This window comes from Procambarus clarkii, chromosome 10 (assembly GCF_040958095.1).
Source record: "Procambarus clarkii isolate CNS0578487 chromosome 10, FALCON_Pclarkii_2.0, whole genome shotgun sequence".
Taxonomy (NCBI): domain Eukaryota; kingdom Metazoa; phylum Arthropoda; class Malacostraca; order Decapoda; family Cambaridae; genus Procambarus; species Procambarus clarkii.
Genome location: NC_091159.1, coordinates 14,302,117 through 14,326,734, shown reverse-complemented (window position 1 = coordinate 14,326,734; position 24,618 = coordinate 14,302,117). Strand labels below are relative to the sequence as shown.

General features: G+C 37.9%; 1 protein-coding gene across 1 annotated transcript; it reads right to left on the bottom strand.

The window, feature by feature from the left end:
• Positions 1-403: 403 nt before the first annotated feature.
• On the bottom strand, positions 404-24,433 carry LOC123746945 (28S rRNA (cytosine(4447)-C(5))-methyltransferase). Its single transcript, XM_045728848.2, has 11 exons — positions 24,213-24,433; positions 22,910-23,035; positions 22,108-22,390; positions 18,072-18,227; positions 17,583-17,775; positions 9,892-10,047; positions 8,041-8,140; positions 3,069-3,208; positions 2,136-2,351; positions 1,184-1,296; positions 404-641 (listed from the first exon to the last, which is right to left on the bottom strand). Exons 1-11 carry the CDS (start codon positions 24,307-24,309, stop codon positions 509-511), a joined length of 1,713 nt encoding a protein of 570 aa, XP_045584804.2. The 5' UTR covers positions 24,310-24,433; the 3' UTR covers positions 404-508.
• Between the last annotated feature and the right edge of the window lie 185 nt (positions 24,434-24,618).

The following is a 24,618-nucleotide window of genomic DNA, read 5'->3' as shown; positions in this document are numbered from 1 at the left end:
ATGACCAGTTATGAGAAGGGGCTTATCAGAATAACCCCAAATGGAATCTTTGAATACATTTTAACATCGTACGAATTTCTCTGTTTGGATCACACACCAACTTAATGTCAATGTGTGAAGAATCAAAAGTTTATACCACAACTGCAAATAGGTAGCAATTTTTAATAAAGAAAAACGCAACATTAAATAACTAAAGACGGTATTTATTCGCATACACTCACCCCGCAGTCAATCGGCATCTTATTGTCTGCTTGTTACAAGAAATTTTCATTACATACACACCTGTACTAAACCATTAACGATTATTCTATAGGCTCAACTTACTACATCATGTCATCTCAACATTTCTCCAATGAAAACACAGCTGTAATTAATCTGCCAAAAGGATAAGAGAAAAAGAAAGTCAAAGGACAACTTTTACATATATTCTTTGCCATTATTATACAATTCAAAATTAGCATTTTTGGACAATTAAAAAATAGTCTAAGGTGTTAAAAATATATATAAATTAATTGGTTTCACTATCATCTGTGGATTTTGTCTCCATTTCCCCCAGCTTCTTCAGTTTTGCAATGAAAAATCCATCCATGTTATAGGCATGGGGATATATTCTCTTGCAGAGTTGCATTGTAGGAGTAAATCTGTAAAAAATAAAAAATAGAGAACACTTTGAAAAAGCCAAGTGCCCTTATATTCACACTGAATTATATTGCACAGCTCAGCATATTCTCTTCAACCCTAACTAAACCAATTTGTAACACTGTTAAAATAGTTCCTTAATTATGCATTTACTGAATATGTTTGAAAAAAAAAATCATAATAAAATCCTTTTAAATATTACAAAACCAGACAATCCACATCAACTAATTTTGAACTTGTGACACTAATACATAAAGTTTATGTATTATTCTGAGTGGTCAGACATTTCACATGCTCAAATGATAAAAAAAAAGTTGGAATCTGGGCACGTAATTGATATAACACACATGAACGTGAATTACAAGTGACATGAGGAAATATTAAGACCCGAGTAGCTCAGGGATGGTGGTTCGATTCCATCTTTGGGATCAATGAAATGATCCAACGCCAAGAAATCACATTTTATGACAATGTTATGACATTTTCTCATAACCTCCTGTTTGTTTACCCCACAAAAATACATGATGTATAGGCACTGACTTACCTATTCTCTCTGTACTTGACATACCCAGGCTTGCCAATATCTAAGCCTGTAGGAACCAACTTCACGTTTCTTTTCTTGAGTGCGTACTCAACCACTGCTTCATTTTCCTCGACCTGATAAAAATTAGTTACACTGCAATTTGAATGTAGTCTTAATCCACCAATTTAAAGTGGTAAAAGCAGTTATAGTTCTCAAACATTAAACAGTATCACATCCTGATTATTAAGCAAGTATGACTTGCCAACTTTCATAACCAAGTAATAAGATGTAATGAAGCAAGAATATCTTATTTGGAATTGCACAACTGCAACCCTTATTACAACAGTTTCACATTCTCTCCCTGGAAGTGCCTTCTACACCCCAAGAAAGTGATTAACTTTCTTAGGGTGTAGAAGGCACCCCAAGAACGTAAACACAAACACATTCCAAATAATCACACTACTAAAGCCTGTTCACATTAACGTTTATCAATAATACAAGTGACGAAGTACATCAAAGGCAGTGCTAGTTTTATAATGAAAAGTGTCACAGGTATATGTCCAAATGGACACTTTTAACTTGTATTTCCCAAGTGAGCACTTGCCCCAATTACATTGTTAGGAATGCATTATGTTTGATCAACAAAATAATGTTTTTCCTAGTTATCCTGTCTTCTCAAGAACTTCCCTTCCAAGGAATGAACACAATTTCCTGGATGCCCTGTCACAAATCTATTGTTTTATTGTGACCAGGTTTACTGGTAACGTTCACCAGCTTACTTACCAGGTTACCAGGTTTATACCATCACGAAGCCTCTCACTAAACAAATCCTCAACGTTTCCTTTCCATGATGGCTACCAAAGTATCTCCCTAGTGCCCTATATTAATAAGCCTATCACCAGTCAGATATGTTCTAATAGCCTGACTTGTAAATAAAATGTGGGTAGATGAATATTCAGTGATAGAAACTTACCAGGATAGAGCAAGTAGAATAAACTATGTAACCCGTTTGGCCATCAAATTTGTGAACTGAATCGATGGCAGCCAAGATCAATTCTTTTTGAAGATGTGAACACCTCTGTACATCTTTTTGGTCCTTGCTCGTTTTAACTCGCTCATCTTTACTAATGACACCAGTACCCGAGCACGGCGCATCCAAGAGAACACGATCAAAGGCACGTGGCATCATCTGTAAATAACACAATGAGAGTAATACCGACACAAATGGATAAGGAGACATCTGTGAAGGCAATGTATATAAATTCGAGTGTAGAAAAAGAAACAAGAAAATATATTGTAGCTTTCAATAACACCTAAGTGACAAACCAGTAGTGAACAGCTAATTAGAAGGGAGTGAATTGGATAATTTTTGTATGAAACCTTGTGCATTTAAATCTGTGTAGATTTAAATGCACAAGGTTTAAATGTTTGTGTTGCAGTGCTAGTTACCCATAATGTTATAAACATAGGCATCAATTAACACCTTATATTCCTTATTGCCTTAAAATACTCTCCCAACTTTCCTGGTGCATGCAGCATCTATAACCCATGATATATCTAAAGTGATGCTGGCTAACAAGAGCAATCAGAAATTACACAGAATGGCAAAAAGAATACTGTTTGGGACTTCATTACTGGACACTAATAGGCCTTGAGCAAGCCCATTAGAAAACACCCACAATGGATAACATTTACTTTTGCTTAACAAATCTTGGCATTTGATTAAAAAAAACTTGTTGATTAAAAAACAAGTTTCCATTAACAAATGTTTCTCAATAAATAACCCTTAATATTATTAGTAAATCTATAGAAACATTAGTTTTGCAATGCTACATAACTTAAGTTGTGTACAAAAAAACTTGTCTGGAATATAGGCAAACCTGATGAGAAAGTAAGATTACTGTACCTTAGGAAAAGCTCTGCCATCATGTGAAGTTATCACAGAGTTGGTGATTCCCATGCGGTGAAAGTTACCAACCAGCGCTTTAACACGATCACGGTTCAAGTCATTACACACAACCATCCCTGTATTTCTCATTATTGCAGCTGAAATAAAACAATAAATCATAATAACTAATTAAAGGTAAATACTATATAGGCATTTGTCATGAAAATTTTACGTGCCAACCTTCCAATTCTTCAGTTACATGTGTAATTGCCGAAATACCAGCAAATTTCCGGCGATCCCATACATTTAACTGTTAAATGGGACCAGTTCCTCCAATTTTTTTAATCTAAAACAATAATGAAAATTATGTGAAAATTGTGATTATGTGAAAGAGCATCTAATCTTAAATACGTCCACTTATATAAAAACAGAGCATCTAAACTAGTCAAAGATCAGATCAATTATTTGTAAATATCTCTGGCACCATTACAATGTCGGGTAACTGTGTTTCCAACCACTGGCACACTTGATAAAACTACTGCTTGACTTGGTTTAATCTATCATTAACCCTTGTATGGCACCTGGCTATTTAGCATGTGTCACTCACAGGCGTATACAAAAAAAAAAATCTAAACCTGTTAATTTGTGTTCACTGATCATGGGAAAAATAATAAAAAAATCGTAAGTGGCATATATTGCCCGCTATAGGGCAGGGAAGTCTGGCAAAAAACAGGCGCTGACTCAGCGTGCGTCCCAGACGGTCTGTTGCTCGCCAGGTGTCAGGCCGGAGTTGCCACAAAGAGATAATTACCTGATTATTTCAATTTCTCTGATTGATTTTTCGTAGTTTTTTTGCTGTAATATTATTCAATAGTGTGTAGTGTGATATATTTATATAATAAAATGAGTGAATCATTGCTGTACTCAAAAATATGGTGCATATTGTTGATTCAATTATGTTCATCATACAGTGAAGAAATACTGTCGGTTATTACACTATATACACAGGTTATATATAAGTATCTGCATGTTTTGTTCACCATAACGAACCACTAAGTTGCTATTATGAGTCAAAAAGTAACGAGGAGTGACCGCCACACACCAGCCAGCCACTCACTCCCTCAACACCTCACTCGCCCACATTCTCCTCCCACAATACTGTTTTTGCTTTTATTCACTATATACAAACGTTATATATAAGTATCTACATTCGTGTTCACCATAACGAACCACTAAGTTGGTATGCTGAGTGGCAGTGGCAATGGCAGCCAGTGGCAGCCCGCCACTGGCTGCCACTCCCTCCCTCACCTGACTTCCCACCATTCTCCTCCCACCATACTGTTTTTGCTTTTAGATACAGATGTTACAAATAAGTATTTACATGTTTTGTTCACCATAACTGTACATCTAAGCTTGTATGGTGAGTAAAGGCACAAAGACTTAGCTACTCACAGTCAGCTGGTGGCGGCCGCCCTCAAGGCCAGACGCACTAATATTTCTCCTCCAACAATACTGTTTGTGATGTTATTGCGCTATATACACATATTATATATAAGTATACACCTGTTTTATTCACCATACTTGTACAAGTAAACTGGTATGGTGCCCAAAGACCATAGTGGTCACCAGTAAACAACATAAGTCGTGCAGACGACGCCACCTCCCTCGCCAAAGGGCGGCTCCCAACCTACTCCTATTGCTGTTTATACCCTCTATACACACGTTATATATAAGTATCTACATTTGTGTTCACCATAGCAAACCACTAAGCTGATATGGTGAGTGCAGTCAATAAAAGGTGGCCACACACAGTCAGAAGACAACGCCACCACCCTCCCTCCCACAGCATTACTCCTCCCTCCATGGAGCACAGCGCTAAATATCACCACAATCCTGCTATTATCAGAACCCTGGTCAGTTTTATCACAGTCCAGGGTCTTCTGTAATAATATCATCACTACATAATAGCATGAACAAGTATATTATGGCATTTTTAGGCGATGCTGTGTTCACAAGCTGAACAGCAGTGCTGTGAGCTCATGCTGCGTGCATCAGGCTTGGTAGCTCACTCAATACTGAGGCCCCTAACACCCGGGAATTTGGCCCACAATTTTTTTTTTAAATGGCGTCTGTTTACAAGAGCCCTGATGAAGGTGTGGTGAACCCTGTGTATCCGCGGGCCGTTTAAATCTTGCGTAGTACTCCAAAGCATCATATGATGTGATGCGCAATTTACTGAAAGTCGGTCAAAGCATCATATGATGCGATGCGCAATTTAAGGCTTAATCAAAATGTGTAGCTTTTGTTTAGCATTGATCAGACCACTAATAAGAAGACTTGGCCAGACTGGGCCATGGGAAAATTGATTCCCAGAACCAACAATAGGTGGGTAGCCCGAATTTTCTGGCCAGTTTTACTTGGCATTGTGTCTATGTTAGATCACCATGCTTCCCTTGCCTCTAATTTGGGTCTTGGTGTTTGGCAAGTCTGGGCAAGTCCAGACACTCTGATGCCAGTGAAAATACATCTGAGCTGCCGAGGGTCAACCCAGAACACCAGGTATACAGTACTCTTCATGAAATGCCATATACAATACAAATTAATAGGGCCAAGTGTACCTGTGAGCCACCATCTACCTAGTGGCCTTGACAGAAACAGGAAGCTGCCACCTTGTTAAAGGTCTCCCCATGTTTTCTGATAATTTTTTAAACCCAATGGGATTTTGATTTGCATTAATATTTTTACATTTACATCTTTGGCAGATAGGTGGTTGGTTCTAAGGGTATAAAACCCTATGGGTGAAAAAGCAGCTCCTGTTTCCTGTCTTACATTATGACTTGTTAAGCTTCAAGTTGTTGCCCATTGTATGTATTAAAATGTTAACTTTTTGTTCTGTTTATTTTCCACATAGCACATGCTTCTCAGATTATCCATTTCTACTGCGATGTGTATATTTTTTACACCATCTTGCATTCATATAATGGGGTCAGTATAAGCACTTCCATGCAGCCCTTAAGCTTTATTTCTATCATGTTTTATCAAACCAGGGCTTCAAGTGCACAACCACTGTCCTTCCCTGACTAACCTTATTCAACAACGATTGCACAAATTCCTTTCATCACTCACACTTCCTACATATTTAATTCTATTTTCCACTTTAAGCTCTTTGCCAAAGCAAAAGGTAAAAATAAATTATACTCTCTAAGAGCTCAAAGTTCATCAAACTTATATTAACCACTGCACTGCGCAATTCGCCTTGAGGCTCTCGACGGGTGGTGCACAACAGGCCTCGGGGATCTTATAGGTATAGCATATGATTCAAAACTCCCGCGGCTACATGGGGTTCACATCAGTTTTCTCAGGGCACTTGTAAACAGACGCCATTTAAAAAAAAATCTTCGGCAACATTACCGGGTGTGAGAGCCTTAGTACCGAGTCAGGAATCAAGGCTGGTGCATGCAGCATGAGCTCACAGCACTGCTGTTAAGCTTGTGACCACAGCATCGCCTAATAATGTCAAAATAAATATGTAATTGGTATTATTTAGCCATGATAGTATTACAGAAGAGCCTGAGTGTGATAATGACTGTGTACAATGTTCAAATATCAGTAAATCAATGCAGTTCAAAATGTTCACAGCGCTCGCCACAAAACCACAGGATTATTTTGTCATCTGGGAATCTTCAAACAACTTCTCATGTTCACTTACAAAATAAACTTTTGTGGGAGGAGGAATTTTGGCGAGGGAGGGAGGGAATCAAGGTAGTGTCACTGTGTGGCAGCCACTCGTTTGGACTCACCATACTAGCTAAGTGGTTCGCTGTGGTGAACACAAATGTAGATACTTATATATAACGTGTGTATATAGTGTAATAACAGCAACAGGAGTATGTTGGGAGGAGCCATTTTGGTGAGGGAGGTGGCATCGTACTTGTAGCGTCGTCTACTGTGTGACTTGTCATGCAGTGTATGTATTGTGGCCGCTGTGCTGTTTGAACACAATACCAGCTTAGTTGTATAGTTATGGTGAATAAAACATGTAGATACTTATACATAACATGTGTAAATAGTGTAATAAAAACAATAACAGTATGGTGGAAGGAGGAATGTTGGCGAGTAAGGTATTGGAGGAGTGAGGGATGGCTGGCTGGGTGTGGCAGCTCACTCTTGTTTTTTGGGCTCACCATACCAACTTTGTAGTTTGTTATGGTGAGCACATATGTAGATGGGTATATACAATGTGTGTGTATATAGTGTAATATCAGCAAAAACACTTTGATTGATCATAGAATATAATATATATGCCACATATATGAGCCCCATAATTTTGAGCACGGCAATGTTCCACACTTTGAACTATATAAATTCCACAGATTACACACTTTTGAATAATATTACAGCAAAAAACCAGAGAAGAAACAAATGAGAAGACATCAAAATAATTGTGAAACATTATATTCACAGCAACTGTTGTCCCACAAACAGAGTGGTAGACGGTTGGAACAAGTTAGGTGAGAAGGTGGTGGAGGCCAAGACCGTCAGTAGTTTCAAAGCGTTATATGACAAAGAGTGCTGGGAAGACGGGACACCTCGAGCGTAGCTCTCATCCTGTAACTACACTTAGGTAATTACACTTAGGTAATTACACTTGGGTAATTACACAGGGTGGCGGAGCCGACTGACCCCAAGCACGCCATCACTCATAATTTTCTCAAATTCCCGGCTCCATCATGGCTAAAGTATGTCACAAAATTTTTTTTTTTAGTTTCCCGTGATCAGAGACTGCATTTTTAACAATTCAAAAAGAGAAAATTTTATAAAAATAAAAGAAAAGAATTTATTTTTGGCACACCACAGGTGTGTCATATTTTAAAGCAGAGCAGTTCAGTGGTTAATCAACAATCGGTACCATATCTGCATACCTGGAAGCTACTCAGATTATACAAGTCATGAATATACTTAATACATGTAGATTAAAATATCAACAAACCAATATGAGTTGACTTTCCACCCGGAGCAGCACACATGTCCAAGATTTTCTCCCCCTCTTTTGGTGACAACGCCATTACGGGTAAGAAACTTGATGCACCCTATAAATAAATAAAATTAGACATTTAGGTCATAAGAATCACAACAAGAATAAATAAAATAAATCTCATTGGTACATCACATAAATGTGATTTCATTATACACCCGTGCCAACAATGATATGTTTGTAATGTGCAAATGCAATGTATTTGCCAAGACAACCAAGACATTACAGATATTAAGCAACAAATGAGTGGTCAGTTTTCATTTGTCTCCACTTATGTAATGAATGTAGAAGTATGAGACATTAGCATGAACAGTTGTGAGACCAGTTATGTTGGAATGGAAATAAGGAATGTAATTCAATCTAGCAATATCTGCATTCTAAGATGAGTATGCTGGGTTAGCTTGGTCATGTTGAAAGAATGGATAATGAAGAGTGGAAGTTGTGTACTCGTGCGAATCTGTGGCCAAGAACATGGGTGAATATCGTAAAGTGAGACGAGACAAAAATTTATTTTAATGAAATTCAAATTAAATTTTGAATATCAAGGATAAGAGGATAGGGTATATGATAAATAGAAACCCATTTTTAATTCAAGCCTGGGCCTGGGGCCCTATATAATATATAGAGCCCCAGGGATTTATATAATAAATATAAATATTTATATAATATATAGGGATAGGGATTTCTTCTCCCCCCAGCCCCAGCCTGAGGGAGAAGAAATCTCAGAACCCCATCCAGGTACAATCCAGGCAAAATTAACTAAATACTCAACATTTTATATGTCACAAACACCACAGTATACCTAGCCTTATAAAGTACTGTAATAGAAATGATGATGATCTGCTCGAGTATAATACTGCCACTTCTCCCTAATGCTCACTAGTGTGACCTCAAAAACCCTGACCAATTGTACCACCGGATGACCCAATAATTGAAAAAAAACATTGCCAAACCATTAAGACTTCAAGGTTAATAGAGGGCAACCACTATTAACCATACGCACACTGGTTTATGGGGGGGGGGGGGGTGAAGGATTGGAAATTTCTTTTGTCCAACAATCCAAGAATCAGGAAAAAGGGGATTTGGATAGAGCGGTTCCACTGTATAGAGCAGTTTCTCAACATTTATACTTTTGAAATAATTCTGGATTATGCTTCAGATACAGAATTTATTGTCAACTGAAAGGAGACTATTTCTGTCTGTTCTTGATACTGGTTAGACAAGAAAAATCAAACAAATGACTCAAAAAATACATTTGCATGTAATTACAATTAGCCTATCAACAACTCTTGAGGAACCACCAGCTACCTTGGGTACTGCGGAACTCTGGTTGAGAAGAGATGGCGGCATAAGGGATGGTTTGGGAATTTGCAAATACTGTATACTTAATAATTTATCCTAAACTTTACATGGAAATTCCCCTACATTTTCTGTACAAATGTCTACCTATCCAATGAAATGGGGTACTGATAACTATGAAGAAATCTATAAAAAGAGCAAATTTTCCCACTAGCTGCTGTTGAATTAAACAAATTTGCAAATTTTATAGTTAATAGAAATGTATATACATAAGAGGCAATAAACAGATGACTGACAATGAATAAGCATTAACATTATTGCTAGTGATACTACATTATGCTGCATGTAATTAGTGACTATAAAATATGAATACTGTACCACTACTTAACCACTGTAATCTAATCCTCTGTAATTTTATATTTATTTTCTTTATAGCTTGAGCTCTGCACTACTTCAAACATTATTTGAACAATTTATATTCCAAAAAAACATTTAATAACCACTAACCTGGAGAATATAATGGCCAGCCAAATACTCTGGAGTGGCACCGAGGGTCACATTGCCTGGTGTACGCATTACTATCAACCCCACCTTCGACCAATTAATTATGTCCACATCAATTCCTCGGGCAATCAAAGCTGCAGCCAGGACCTTTCGACGAGTCTGTTGAGATCAACAGTATACAGCACTGAGTAATACAGTAAACAGTATTCCAAAAATGCAGGATACATATACAGTAATATAAAACAATCTACCCAGTATGGTACAGGTATATATAATGAATTTTAGCATTAGTATAATATGTATGTACAGTACTGTACATACTTCAAGGTACACACACACATATGTATGTGCACAGACAAATCTCAGTGCACACAAGCCTGCCCATTTGCTGTCAGTACAACCTCAATTCAGCGCACTATATGAGACCAGGGTTTGGATTCAACTGGATGCAGGGTTGGATTCGTTACAACAGGTGATCTTCAGGAGGCTTTTGTGTCAGTCTTTTTTTCTTGTACACAATAAAAATGCATTATTATATTATATACTGTACCTATATAATACTACTATAATAAAAAATACTGTGTTATTTACCTCATTGTTGTAGTATGCCCATCCTGAATTCTCATAGACTTGTGAATACAGTACAGCAAATAGGTACAGTACTGTATTATGCAGTTAGCACTGTATTATATAGTTCTGCTGTATGTTAAGTACTGTACTTCAATACAGTTTATGAAAACTATTTATTATACAGTACACTAAAAATTACAGCAACTTTAATTTTAACACTATGTACAGTAGAACCTCAAGTGACGTGCGCCTCAGTTAGCGAGTAATTTGGGTAACGAGCGCCCCGATCGCCAACAATTCCTCTCGTTTGGCGAGCGCTCGTTTGAATTACGACAATACCCAATGATGGGGTCGCGCTGCTTCTCGCACATTCTCGGACACCTCCAACGATGCAAATAAATTATTATTATTTTTTTTGTTTAAAGGTGCTAATGATGCTTGGATGTAAAGGGGTGACTGCTGTGATGTTGCAGAGCAGACTTTTTTGTAGAAAAAAGAAATGAAATTTTAAAAATAAACAAATGTCCCAAAGATTCATTTGGTGTTGGTCAGGTAGGCTGCTCCAGGTTTCTTAAAAAAAAAAAAAATGAAAAATGGACAAATGCCATACAGGTTTGTTCAGTGTTTGTTGGGTAGGCTGCTCCATTATTGAGAAATAAATACAAAATACAAAACTAATGGAACACATTTGAAACAAAGACAGATTGTCATAATGGAGCAGCCTACCTGACAAACACTGAATGAACCTTGATGGCATTTGTCCATTTTTCAAACTGCTTCAACTTTTGATTTATTTTTCGTTTTTTTTTTTTAAAGAAACATGGAGCAGCCTACCTAACAAACATCGAGCAAACCTTTTGTTATAAAAAAAAATGAAAAAAAATTGAACAAATTTGAAGAAAAATGTCATAAAGGTTTGTTCAGTGTATGTAAGGTTGGCTGCTCTATTATTTAAAACTTTGAATATCATATTGATGTTTTTCGGTGGTAGAACGGATTAATTTGATTTCCATTATTTTAAATGGGGAAATTCGTTTTGAAAGAAGAGCGTTTCACATAACGAACTTGGTGCCGGAACTGATTAAATTCATTATTCGAGGTTCTACTGTACTTAGATTTAACACTTGTTATAACTGTACACTCCACACACGATGTTCTAGATGTTTGCATCAGCTTTACTGGTGCTTGCTGCTGCCGTCTTGGTTTCAGATGCTTAATGATTCTCTGGCAATTTTCCTGTTCTTAATATTATGCCTATTCTTAAATCTTTCCAACCATTCTTCACTAGCTCAAAAATTTGGAATGTTCATCTTTGAACATTACTCACATCATCATGGATGGATTAGTGGACGACTGGTGGGTAGGTGGGTTGGGTGGGTTTGAGCAAGCAGATGAGCGGCTATTTAGGCACGCAGTGTGGGTGGGGCTTGGGCAGCCATGTGGGCAGCTATTCAGGCAGGATGGCTGGATTTAGGCAGGTGGATGGGCAGGCTGTGTGGTAGGGCGGCTATTCAGACGGGGTGGTTGGATTTGGGAAGGTGGATGAGTAAGAGGTGTGGGTGGGCAGCTATTTGGGCGAGCAGCTATTCGAGCGGGCTAGGTAGATGTGTGGCTATTTAGGCTGGTTTTTGGGCAGGCGGATAGGCGGCTAACACCGAGGAACTAAGTTTATACATCCTACAATAGGCTGAAGTTTAAGCCAGATCCAGTAACAAATTTCTCTCAAATATTAGATTTATATCATATTATATATTTTTGAGATATGCATTTAGTTTAGCAACATTACTAGGATAATAAGAGCTATAAAAATACTTATTTTAGAAATGATTTATTAATTTTATTATTTCGAGGCTGTAGGTCACCGAACTGCAGCGACGAATGCGAACGAAAAGCACATGGTGCTGTGTGTAAAGGGAATGGACCAGTCCACCTGTGCTCGGGTTGTTTTGAAAGCTAGAGCCAATAACAGACATCTACTATTTGAGAAATTATTTACAGTATATTTTTTTGGTTTAGTTTAGAAATATAATTACGATAATAAAGAGCTATTAAAACACCGGTTTTAGAAATGATTTATTAATCTGAAACTTTCAAAGTCATGGGTCACTGAACTATGACAACACAGATGAAGGAAAACCAAGTGAGGTTTATAACAGTACTGTATTCCCTTATCTGTCCACCTTCACTCATCTTGTTTCATCACAGAAAATGTCTAAGATTTCAACATGTGTAGCTAGCTTTTCATGCTTCAGTCTTTAGATTAATTTACAAAAATACGTGTGCCACAAATCAGTGAACGAAAATCATGAAAACTCAGTCATTCACCTGTGTGGTCACTGGCTGGTGTTTGGTTAATATGGTTCAGTTTTTGTGGGCCACTCTGGCTGGTGTTTGATTTAATTAATATGGTTCACTTGGACCAGTCTGCCTGGTGCTTGGTTAACACTTTCGCGCTATCGGCGTTCTGAAAAAAATCATACCCTATGTGATATCGGCGTTTCGCGCGCCTAAACGGTAAGACCGAAAAGTGTATACTCTTTTGACTGTCCTGACACTAATTGTAGGCGTACGTATTTAAATTTGGTATCACTGTGTTCGCAATAGAATTGTCTATAAGAACATACCTATAAAATGCTGCCAAAGCATAAGGCATATCAACACCAAATAAAAACCTATTCAGACCACTGGCCGAGAGCGCCAAACAGCAACAAAATGTTCCCACTCTCTTAATGGTTGTGAAGCCCACAGTTGTGCTACAGTGTTAATTTTGGTATCACTGAAATCGCAATAAAATTCTCTACACGGACATATGCATATAAATATAGATTCAATGTCGTAGCCCACCCAAAACAGTGTGGGAAGTGGCCAAGGGTGTTACCCGCGGCGGCATATCGGCGAAACTCGCTTTGAAAAGTGTATATTCAATTCACTGTCCTGACATTATTTTTCGATGTATGTATTTCATATTTGTTCCAATGTGTTCGCAATAGAATGTTCTATAAGAACATAAATATTAAAGGTCACATAAGGATGCGTTCGACTGGCAACATATATAAAAACTACGTCGATTATACTCGTGGTGTCAATAATAAAATTGTTTTACCACGATGATTCACTGCCACGCCGTTCTCTTTAATAAGCTGTCCGGCTATTAGAGAAAACGTAAATTTCATGGCAAACATTTGTAAACTATCCCCAAGTTGATCGGATAATAAACGGATTTTATACAAATATTTTTTCTCGTGACTCTCGAGCGCGGCACGCCAGTGTAGTCAGTAAGAATATTGGTGACGACTATGTTGTCACCAAATTGCGAAAGTGTTAATATGATTCACTTGTTATGTGGTCCTCTTGTGTGATCCAACTTGTACATGAAGGAATTATTAATTACAGTGGTACCTCGCATAACGAATTTAATCCGTTCCATGTTCGTCATGTGAAACGGACGTCATACAAAACGAGTGTCCCCCCATGTAACCAGTGTGATGCACTGTGTTTATTGTGAAATTTCCCCAGAGTGCATGACATCAAATGTTCCCCAAAATAAAATTTTTCTTTGTAAAATGATAAATTACCGTCCCTGAACATGTCTATGTAAAAATAATTACCAAATTCCACTTACTTTGGCTGTGAGGGCGTGGACAAGGTGCGCTGTGACGTCATCAGGGCCTGGTCGCCCGTGTGTGAAGCTCCCAGACACGGTCGCGCAGGCCATTCAAGCACCGCGTGTTGCCACAAATATATTTTCAAATATTTTTTCTATGCATTTCCAATGCGGTTTTATTTGTTTCATTTATCGTATATGATGCATATTTGTGACCTTTACAATATGTATACAGTAGAATGTTCATAATTTTCCATGAAACTGTGATACATGTGTCAGTAATGTGTCCACAATAAATGTTTATTGTCACAATATTACGTGGTAAAAATTCACTAATATTACAATATGTACAGTTTCACATACTATTTACACAGTAACACACTGTATTACACACTCAGTACTTTGGAGGTGCATAATAGTCAACGAAGTAGTCCATGGTACACAGCGCGACTTTGCTCTCCTTGCACCAGCTACAGATAGATTTTTGCTTCCTGTTTCATCGTTATGTGTGCTTGCAAATAACGCACTTGCGTGCACCCTTGGCTTTGGTACTTGTAGGTGGTATGTAGCCAAGCTTGTAAAGCATAAAGTAGTATTGAAACGATTATAGGAAAAGCTCAATTTGTAAGGTAGTCTTGAAAAGATCGCTTTGTAAGGTCCCACACAGGAAGAGATTCAGCTAGCCTCAAAGAGTGTCCATCAGTCAGGAAGAGATTCAGCTAGCCTCAAAGAGTGTCCATCAGTCAGGAAAAGATTCAGGTATTCTTGAAAATATCAATGAACACCACCACCATGGAAGCCGCTAACACTGTTAATCTATGCTACTTGTATCAGATGCATCATCACTGAACGCAGAAAACGATTCATCTATGTATCATCTATATACATTAGAGATGGCAAGGGTGGGGCTCAGAGCTACACCTGGATATGCTTGCTGTATCATCCTCATAGGTGCTGTATCACTGGCATCCGACCGTTGTGTTAAGCCCTTATTGCGCCTAGCTTCACCAATGTTATGACCCTTATGTTCTTCAAACAAAAGGGTCTGAATTGCACCGACTGAGCACAGTCTTTCAACACCGTGTGGGACAGGTGTTTGAGAGCCAGAGGCACGTGTGCCACAAATGGTTGCTCACGCAGTACTAACCCAGCCAGCAGCCCTTGTCTTTCATATTCGTTATGGCAAAAGGTTCGTTCAGTTTTTGTTGGGTAGGCTGCTCCATTATGACAATCTTTCTTTGTTTCAAATGTGTTCCATTTGTTTTGTATTTGTCACTTACGTCTCAATAATGGAGCAGCCTACCCGACAAACACTGAACGAACCTTTATGACATTTGTCCATTTTTCAAATTGTTTCAACAGTTCTTTTATTTTTCGTTTTTTTTTTTTTTTAAGAAACATGGAGCAGCCGACCTGTAGACCACCGAACGAACCTTTTTGACATTTGTACTGGTTTTCAAAATTCTTCATTTTTTTTATTATTTACGTTTTTTGTATGTAAGAAACATGGAGCAGCCTACCTGCCGACCACCGAACGAACCTTTTGCTATAAGGCAAATGAAAAATAAATATTGGACACATTTGAAGAAAGGAAAATGTCATAATGGTTTATTCAGTGTATGTAAGGTAGGCTTCTCCATTATTGAGATGCAAATGACAAATAAAAAACAAATGGAACACATTTGAAACAAAGAAAGATTGTTATAATGGAGCAGCCTACCTGCCGAACACCGAACGAACCTTTTTGACATTTGTTGTATATCAGACATTTCATTTCTTTTTTCCTACAAAAACGTCAATGCTTTGCAACATCTCAGTAGTCACCCTTTTATATCCCAGCATCATTAGCATCTTTAAACAAGAACAACATAATTTATGTGCATCGTCGGAGGCGTCTAAGAATGTGCAAGCAGCAGCGCGACCCCACCATGTGGTGTTGACGTTACTCAAACCAGCGTTCGTCATAAGGGACGATTTGACGCCGATCGGGCCGTTCGTTACCCAAAATATTCGTCTTTTGGGGCAATCGTTATGCGAGGTACCACTGTATAACCCATGATAGAATGGGAAAGTTTTCCACCACTCTTGTGAACTCTGTCCCAACATCATCAGCAAATCCGCACATCCCCTGCTTCGGCGAACCAGATTACGTCGAAACGGGCGAATAAATCTGACCCAAAAAGTGTGTGACCTACCCGGAGATTCGCCAAATCAGGGTACAGTATGTCGAATCGAGGTTGTACTGTATATGCTAGACACTGAAAAATTACCTCCAACATACATATATATTGGTGCACACACATATCTATGAAGATTTCATAGTATCTATTGCATGCATTACAAAGTACAGTACTAATGATATTGCATTCAAAGAAGTATAATAGAGATTATTGAAAAAACAAAGCTGTCTACTGTATTTGCCAAATAAACATTGTGACTTTTTTCTTGTTCTTTAAAGTTCTGCACTTTGTATGTATAATGGACATTCTGATGCTAATGAGCACCTGTTGAAAATTAGGCATAGTCTCACTAACCTAAATACCAAGTGCTTTTACACACCATCATAGAGAGCCCATCCTCCAGTTTAGGTAGCACTTATAGTAACGATAAGGACCATCGTACATATATTGATGTAAAAGGCAATTAGAAAGTATAAATTGGTATTACAGTATTGAATTTGGACAAACTGTAAAAGTTTTAGCATTGATGTTGCAAAGTAAACTTAAGTTTACATAACCTTCCTAGGCCTAATACATGCTTTCTCATTCCTAATATAGTATATGTGTGTGTTATACTAGGCCTAAGAATATTTTAGTTTGTGTTTCATAGCTTTATTTTTTTGGACTATAATACTATCTAAACAGGAGAAACAGGAGAATGGATCATCAGAGAACACTTGTCATTAACGAGTTGCTATTTTTTTAAGAGACACGGTTCATTCAGACAGTACTGTACTCTATACACAGTCCAACGTCATCCATTTAAATTCAAATAATTTGACTGAAAACAGTTTAACAATTGAAATAAATGTACATTGGCACAAATGTTAACATGTCCAATAGCTCTCGCACGGACTGTCTGAGATAGTAGTTAAGACATCGATGGCATTACATTGTACAATGACAACAATTTATGCAAGTCTTCCTTCGCCAGAACTTATGGTACAGTAACGGCAGGAAGGAAGCAAATGCCAGTCTTGTAAAATTGTAAAATGAATGATGGTTATCAGTCCATAAAAACAAACATACCATATTCCTTTATATTAAAATGTTAAGATTAGCATGACGTTCATACTGAAGTCGACAGTGGCAAAGAAAACCTAGAACCAAAGAAACAGTATACAGTATAATCAACAGTGATTCTCTATTATCATTAAACATGCAATTAGTGGGAAACTGGCATGATGGTTGAGACAGTTGACTGTGCAAATAGTAAAGATTTAATACCATTTTTAGCAATTGTCTTTCTCAGAACAAGAAGTAAATTGGAAGATAAAATTATCAAGGAAGGGAAAGCTGACCTTAAGGGTATTGGTGCGAACAGTCACAGGTCTGGGCAATTCATTGGCTTCTAAAAACTCAATAACTTCTGTAGGACCAAACATATCCAAGAGCTTCTCCATCAAGTAGACATTGTAAGAGTAATATGTAGAGAGGTCATTCACAAAGATTTGTAAGTATTCTGAGCGACTCCGTCCTTTTTCGCGCCGTTTACTGTAAATTCAAAACTAAATTATAAATGTCAAGGCACAACACATAATAACCACCAGTATTTAGGCAATACTGTATTACATTTGCAGCTTTGTCTTTAATACTGTTTACAGGATGAAACTTGTAAAATGGGAAAAAGTAATTTACAATAAAACTCTCACTTAAGACTAACACATTCATAAGACTGGAGAAAAAATGCCTCTTAAATGATGCATGAAAGTGGAATAATTATGTTTAATATAGATCATTCTTAAGCCATTATAGAACAAAAATTGTGTATTGTAAGAGGAACAACTTGCTTAAAATCAGCCAGTATAAATGCTGTGTCCTTGATTCGACTGTTGATATTGGCCAAGTCTGCCGATTCTTCAAGATCCTTTTGCACTTCCTCAAGGCTGGGAATCTGCACTCCAATATTTGCTGCCGACTCCTCCAGGTATGCATCACCTGCAGCACTAAAGAATGTCTCTTTATAATGGGTATTCTACAAGATGGTTCAACTGCTTAATCTTTACTAGTGTGTTAATTTACAAGGCAAAGTACAGTACTGTACAACCTTAATTCAATGAAGTATACAAGACCAACTCCAATTTGTTACAGCAAGGAATTAGTTGCAACCTAGGATGCATTCCCATGCCATATGGGCTAATTTCACTCTGATTTTTTTTTTTTATTTCAACCTATAGTACAACAGACAACTACCAAATGAACAACTCACATCTCCAGTTTCTCAACTAATTTTCAAAGGTATCAGAGCCATACCAGTCATTGAAAACCCTGCCAACTCTAAATTAAAATAATCCATAGAATTTGGTTCTATGTATCCTCAATAGCTTCCCCAAGGCTCCAACTATTTCTTGTAATATCGAGTCCATGAACAAAAATCTTTATAAAGATGATTGGAGTCATATTAACAGTTACATTTGAAGGTCTAGGAAAGACCCCAATGTGTGTGCAATTAAAAAACAAATATTCAGATGTAGCCTACATTCTTTCTCAAGGTACTGTATATAATATTATATACAATATGAACATTATATACATTACCTACGAAAGGATATAGACGACATCCAAAAATTTGGTTTTTAATACATACACATATACTGTATTGGGTCTTTCCTTCACCTTCATTCAAGCACTACGGCATTGTGGGAAGTTTCTCTAATATTTCCCATGTCCTATGGGCTGATTTCACTAAGCAAAATTTTAATTTCAACCTGTCATAAAATGGACAGCGACAAAGAAAATCTGTCTGCAAAGAGATTTAACTACATCTAGCATATTTCTTATGCCCTAGTCTGGAAATCTAATTTTCAAAAGAAAATGGACCTATACTAATGAGCAAAAACTAAGGGAATCTCAAAATTAAAATGAACCATAGAATTTGGTTTTACCCTTAAGCTGCTAAGGGGTCCTGAGGAGATTTACACCCCTGTGCACAAGGAAAAAATTCTATATTTTTTTTCATCTTCTAAAAATGTTAATTTGTGTTCCCTGAGCACAGGGGGAAAAAAAAAAAGTGAGCGACATATTTTGGCCGCAATAGGCCCCAGGAAGTCTGGCAAAATGTGGGCGTTGACAGGGCAGTCGTCAGAGGCGGTCAGCGTCATCCGAGCTGTCAGGTGGGAGTTGCCACAAAGATATTATTACCTAATTATTTCAATGTGTCTGATTTATGTTTTTTATGTTTTCTTAGTTTTTTGCAGTAATATTATTCAATAGTGTGTAGTATGATAGATTTATATAATAAAAGGGATGAATCATCGCTATACTCAAAAAGTATGGTGTGCATATTAGTGATTCAATTATTATGTTCATAAAACAATAAACAAATAGTTTTGCTGTTATTACACTATATACACAGATTATATATAAGTATCTACATGTTTTGTTCACCACAACTGTACAACTAAGCTGTTATAGTTAGTTCAGGCACTAAGAGACATCACTACACACACAGCCAGCTGGCAGCTGCCTCCCTCACTCATTCAAGGTCAGACGCACTAAAATTCTCCCCCAACAATACTGTTTGTGGTGTTATTACACTATATACACACACACATATGCAAGTGTCTGCATGCTGTATGCACCGTAACTGTACACCTAAGCTTGTAGGGTGCCCAAAGAGAAAGAGCATAATGGTCACCCTCTATGCAGTTAGACAAGTCATGCAGACGATGCCACCTCCGTAACCCAAATGGCTCCGAACATAATCCTTTTGCTGTTATTACACTAATACACACATTATATATAAGTATCTACATTTGTGTTCACCATAGAGAACCACTGAGCTGGTATGGCGAATGCAGACAATAACAGGTGGTCACACAGTAAATGACGCTATCTTCCTCCCTCCCTCAGCATTACTCCTCCCACACAGCGTTAATTATCACAACAGTCCTGCTATTATCACAATCCTGGTCATTTTTATCACAGTCAGGGGTCATCTGTAATACTGTCATTGCTAAATAATAGCAGTTACATGTTTATTTTGACATTTTTAGGCGATGATGTGGTCACAAGCTGAACAGCAATGCTGTTAGCTCATGCTGCGAGCGCCAGCCTTGGTTGCTCCCACAGTACTGTGGCTCTCACAACGGAGAATATTACCAATGATTTTTTTTAAACATGGCGTCTGTTTACAAGAGCCCTGAGGAAGCTGATGTGAACCCCGTGTAGCCGTGGGTCATTTGAATCGTGCCCGGCACCCAATGTCGTATTAACAGTATACGCCATGCGCACAGTGAGACATGTTACTCTGGGCGTATATATAAACCATGCGCAGTTTAAGGGTTAAATATGTTCCATGGCTTCCCCAAGGCCCCTATTTTATTTTTGGGGGGCAATATTGTGCCCTTACCATTTGCCCTAAAAAAAAAATCCAAAATGCCCAAAAACAAATAATTACAAAAAGTCCAACTGCAGATTCACCTAATCAAGGTTCCACTGTCCAGTGACACCTCGGCTTACAAATGCCCCTCTTTACGAATTTTTCGGGTTACAAGCCAAATTTCTTCGTAAAATTTTAATCAGTTTACAAGCTTTGCCTCGAGTTACGAGTTTGTTGATACACGTATGGGTCGACCGAGCACGTGGTTCCTGGTGGCAAGGTCGCCTGCGCTTCAGTTTACCAGTGGCTCCTGGTTAGTAACAATTGCGCTTGAATTCTATGTAAAGAATTTCATTGTTTTTCTGCTTTTTTTTGTTTCTGAACATAAAAGTAATTATTATATATATCACACCATGGATCCCAAGATAGTCAATGGTAATTTTCAACCTAAGAAAACATATGTAAAGATGACCATAGATGAAAAACAAGATCATTTGTTAACATGAAAATGGTACTAGAGAATGGTAATGGAACTAGTTAAGCAGTACAACAAATCTCCAGGAGAGGAGGAGGCAGTAGAGAATGTCCCTTCTTCATTAAGAAAATGTATGCTGTATGGGAGGAAATGTAAAGTTTTACTGGAAAGACTCTAGCAGGCTGTTGCATTGACCTTATTAATGACAATGTGATGTCTCACTACAGACAAGTGTTAACATGTAGGGAAAAACAAATGTCTCTAGACAGATTCTTAGTAAGACAAGCAAGCAATGAGCTACAACCAGTTCCTAGCGGTATGCCTGCAATACGTAGGAGAGAGAGAGAGTACCCCAGAGAAGTCATCAGTGCCTGATGTTATAATGGAAGGGAAACTCCCTTCCAAATACTAACACCTCCTTCCTCCCTCCTCACCATTTTCCATATGCCAACAAGAGTCATCAATAAAGGTAAGCTATAACTTGTACATATTATAGTACTAAATATTTGTGTGTATTATGTATGAAATGTATTTCGAAGTTAATATTTTTGGAAGTGTGGAACGGATTAAGTCAATTTACATTATTTCTTATGAGAAAACTTGTTTCGGGTTGTGAATCTTCGGGTTACGAGCTGTCTCTGGGAATGGATTAAATTCGTAAACGGAGGGGGACCACTGTAATTACAGGTATGAGTTTGCCAATAAAATGCTTGGGAATGTATATTGTACAATTCAAATGTTTACATATATAAATTGACAGTCTGAAAATATGAAAACCAGACGTGCTCTATCTACTGTTATAGTTTATGAAGTTTACACAAAATTGTAGTTGTACTTAACTGGTTATTTTCTAACCACAGATGTCAAAAGATATGGAATTAATTATCTTGACTTAAAACAGGAATTATATCACTTAAACATTAAAACAATAATTAGGAAAGGTTAACAGAACAAAGAGGACTTTACTGTAGTAATGAAGCTGAATGAAATCATAAAATCTTTGAATATAGGATTTGTTAACTACACTTACATTTTTGCCTTCTCTTTTTTTTCCAGCTTTTTTGATGATTTTTCAATGTCACCATCACCATCATCATCATCATCATCGTCACCATAATTATCTCTGTCATCATCACCCTCGCTCTCATCGCTGTCATCACCTTCCTCAGTGTCTTCTGCACTCTCATCGTCATTTTCAAAGAGTGCAAATTTGGTCTTATTTTGTGGTTGTTTAGTGTCCTTCACTGTGGGGCTTCCTTCCTCCATCTCATCAGAACTGTCTTGGTATTCACCTTCACTGTCCAACTCATTCTCTGGTGTACAAAGTTTTAATAAAATTGTTAAAAACACTCACATACTGATATGCTCTCTTTCTATACATTACATTGTTACATACATACATTACATTCTTGTACAGCCACTAGTACGCGTAGCGTTTCGGGCAGGTCCCTGGAATACGATCCCCTGCCGCGAAGAATCGTTTTTTCATCCAAGTACACATTTTACTGTTGCGTTAAACAGAGGCTACAGTTAAGGAATTGCGCCCAGTAAATCCTCCCCGGCCAGGATACGAACCCATGACATAGCGCTCGCGGAACGCCAGGCGAGTGTCTTACCACTACACCACGGAGACTGTTGTGTCAAAAACTATAACATTCTGTACCATCACTAACCTTTAAAATTACCAGCTCTTACATCATAATGTGTTCACAAAAATGTCCCTATCAACCTATATTAACTTGCATATTGTAACCAGAACTTGTTTTCTCACATCTGGTGATGTGAAGCTTGGATGAAGCTGTGCATGACCTTAAAATTAATAATTATTATACCTTCTGGTGGAGGCAAAGTCTTCTTGAGTTTCTTTGCTGGTTGCACAACTTTACTGGTCTCATTGGTTCGTTTTGTGGCGCGTACCTTTTGTCGTCTACTCAACTTCTTTTCTTCCCCATCCAGCTCTGTCAAAAAACGTTAGCAGAATAAGTTAATAGGCCACAAAAGAGTAATGGCACACCTCTCACATGAGTACAATGCTTTACTGGCATCCCATTTCCAAGACAGTAACAAATCTCATACAAAACTGAGCAGCCTAGACAGGCTTCTGCAGGACATACGGTAAACAAACAGATCAGCATCACATAATTTTTAAAGCTCTGTTGCTGGAGTAGAAGTGGTGTTTTGGCAACATGACGATACTGTGTAAGACTGGCCCATGATTTACTGAGAAAGATGAACTGGCCGGCGTGTGGACCATAGAAGACAGACTCAGGAAGGGTACCTTGGGTGGTGTAGCATAGTAGATAGAAGTGGACTCGCCAGGAAAGAATATTGCAGAAGTTTTAAAGTGTCCAGTGTGAAAGTCAGACCTGCAGTGTTATGTCATGTATATATATATATATATAGTTAAGAAGTACACTTGGTGAAGGTTTTGTTTAGTGTTGTTTACCCCCTTTTCCCTTTAGATTAATTATTACTGCCAGTTCTTAATAACTTCCCTATGACTCAGGATAGGATCGAGTAAGAGGAGGCAATAGTTTGACACATATACACTTTGATAAGTAAAGAATCCAGTTACTGGCTATGTGAGGCTGTAACAAATAGATAATGCATACATTAAATATAGGCCTATGGGGCACTGAATTGAAATTACACAGTATGCCATGGACTAATATTTAGGGTTCAAGACCTGTCAAAAACTATAACATTCTGTACCATCACTAACCTTTAAAATCCCAAACCTAGCAAAATTAAAGAATTTTTTATTTTAGATATATACCAGTACTGTGTACAAGCTTTAACTTTTGGGAGTCTACTGCCTATATCTAAGGTTATCTAGCCACATTCTTAGCTAGAATGATTTTCAAATTGATCCTCAAAATTCATTTCAACTTTTTCAGATATGGTCAAGTGATTAGCACAACTTCTTCACAACTAAACAGCCTTGGGTCAGTCTCGGGAAGACGAGACATGTGGTATATTTACTAATGCCCCTTGTCAAACTAGCAAAAAATAGGTACCTTAGAGTTAGGCCACACTTGTGAGTGTCATGGGTAAGATCAGCCTTAGGTTGAGTTAAGTAAGATTCTTGGCCCTCATAATGGGAACCATAATAACACGAACAACTTTTAAACTCACCATTGAGCTTGAAGCCAAACACAGGATTCTGCTGTTTCTTGGCCTTCCGTCCTGGTCCCTTCTTAACCTTCTCCTCAAAGTTGCCCTTTCTACCCATATCCACTGACAACGTCTAACTATCAACGTAATGAAACACTAATAACGCCTCACTTTACTCCCCCCATAACACAGCTGGCGTCCTCGTGGGCCAGACCAATACAAACCACATGCCGTCCGCGGCGCCACCGTCGCCACTAACACAGAAAATGGTTATCTTGCTATTCCTAACTATTTTAATTCTTAGGCAGGAAGCTTGTGTATATTTACCTGCAATCATCTGAGGTCCACCATCTATCTAGTGGCCTCGATAGGGACAGTAAGCCGAGAGTTTGTCAAAGGATGCCATATTTTTTTGTAAAGAGGTACC

Coding starts and splice junctions, on each gene's coding strand:
- LOC123746945 (XM_045728848.2), bottom strand. CDS start 24,309: ATGGGTAGAAAGGGCAACTTTGAGGAGAAGGTTAAGAAGGGACCAGGA. Junction 22,391..22,909: donor GACTTTGCCTCCACCAGAAG/GTATAATAATTA, acceptor TTTGTACACCAG/AGAATGAGTTGGACAGTGAA. Junction 1,297..2,135: donor ATTCTACTTGCTCTATCCTG/GTAAGTTTCTAT, acceptor AATTTTTATCAG/GTCGAGGAAAATGAAGCAGT.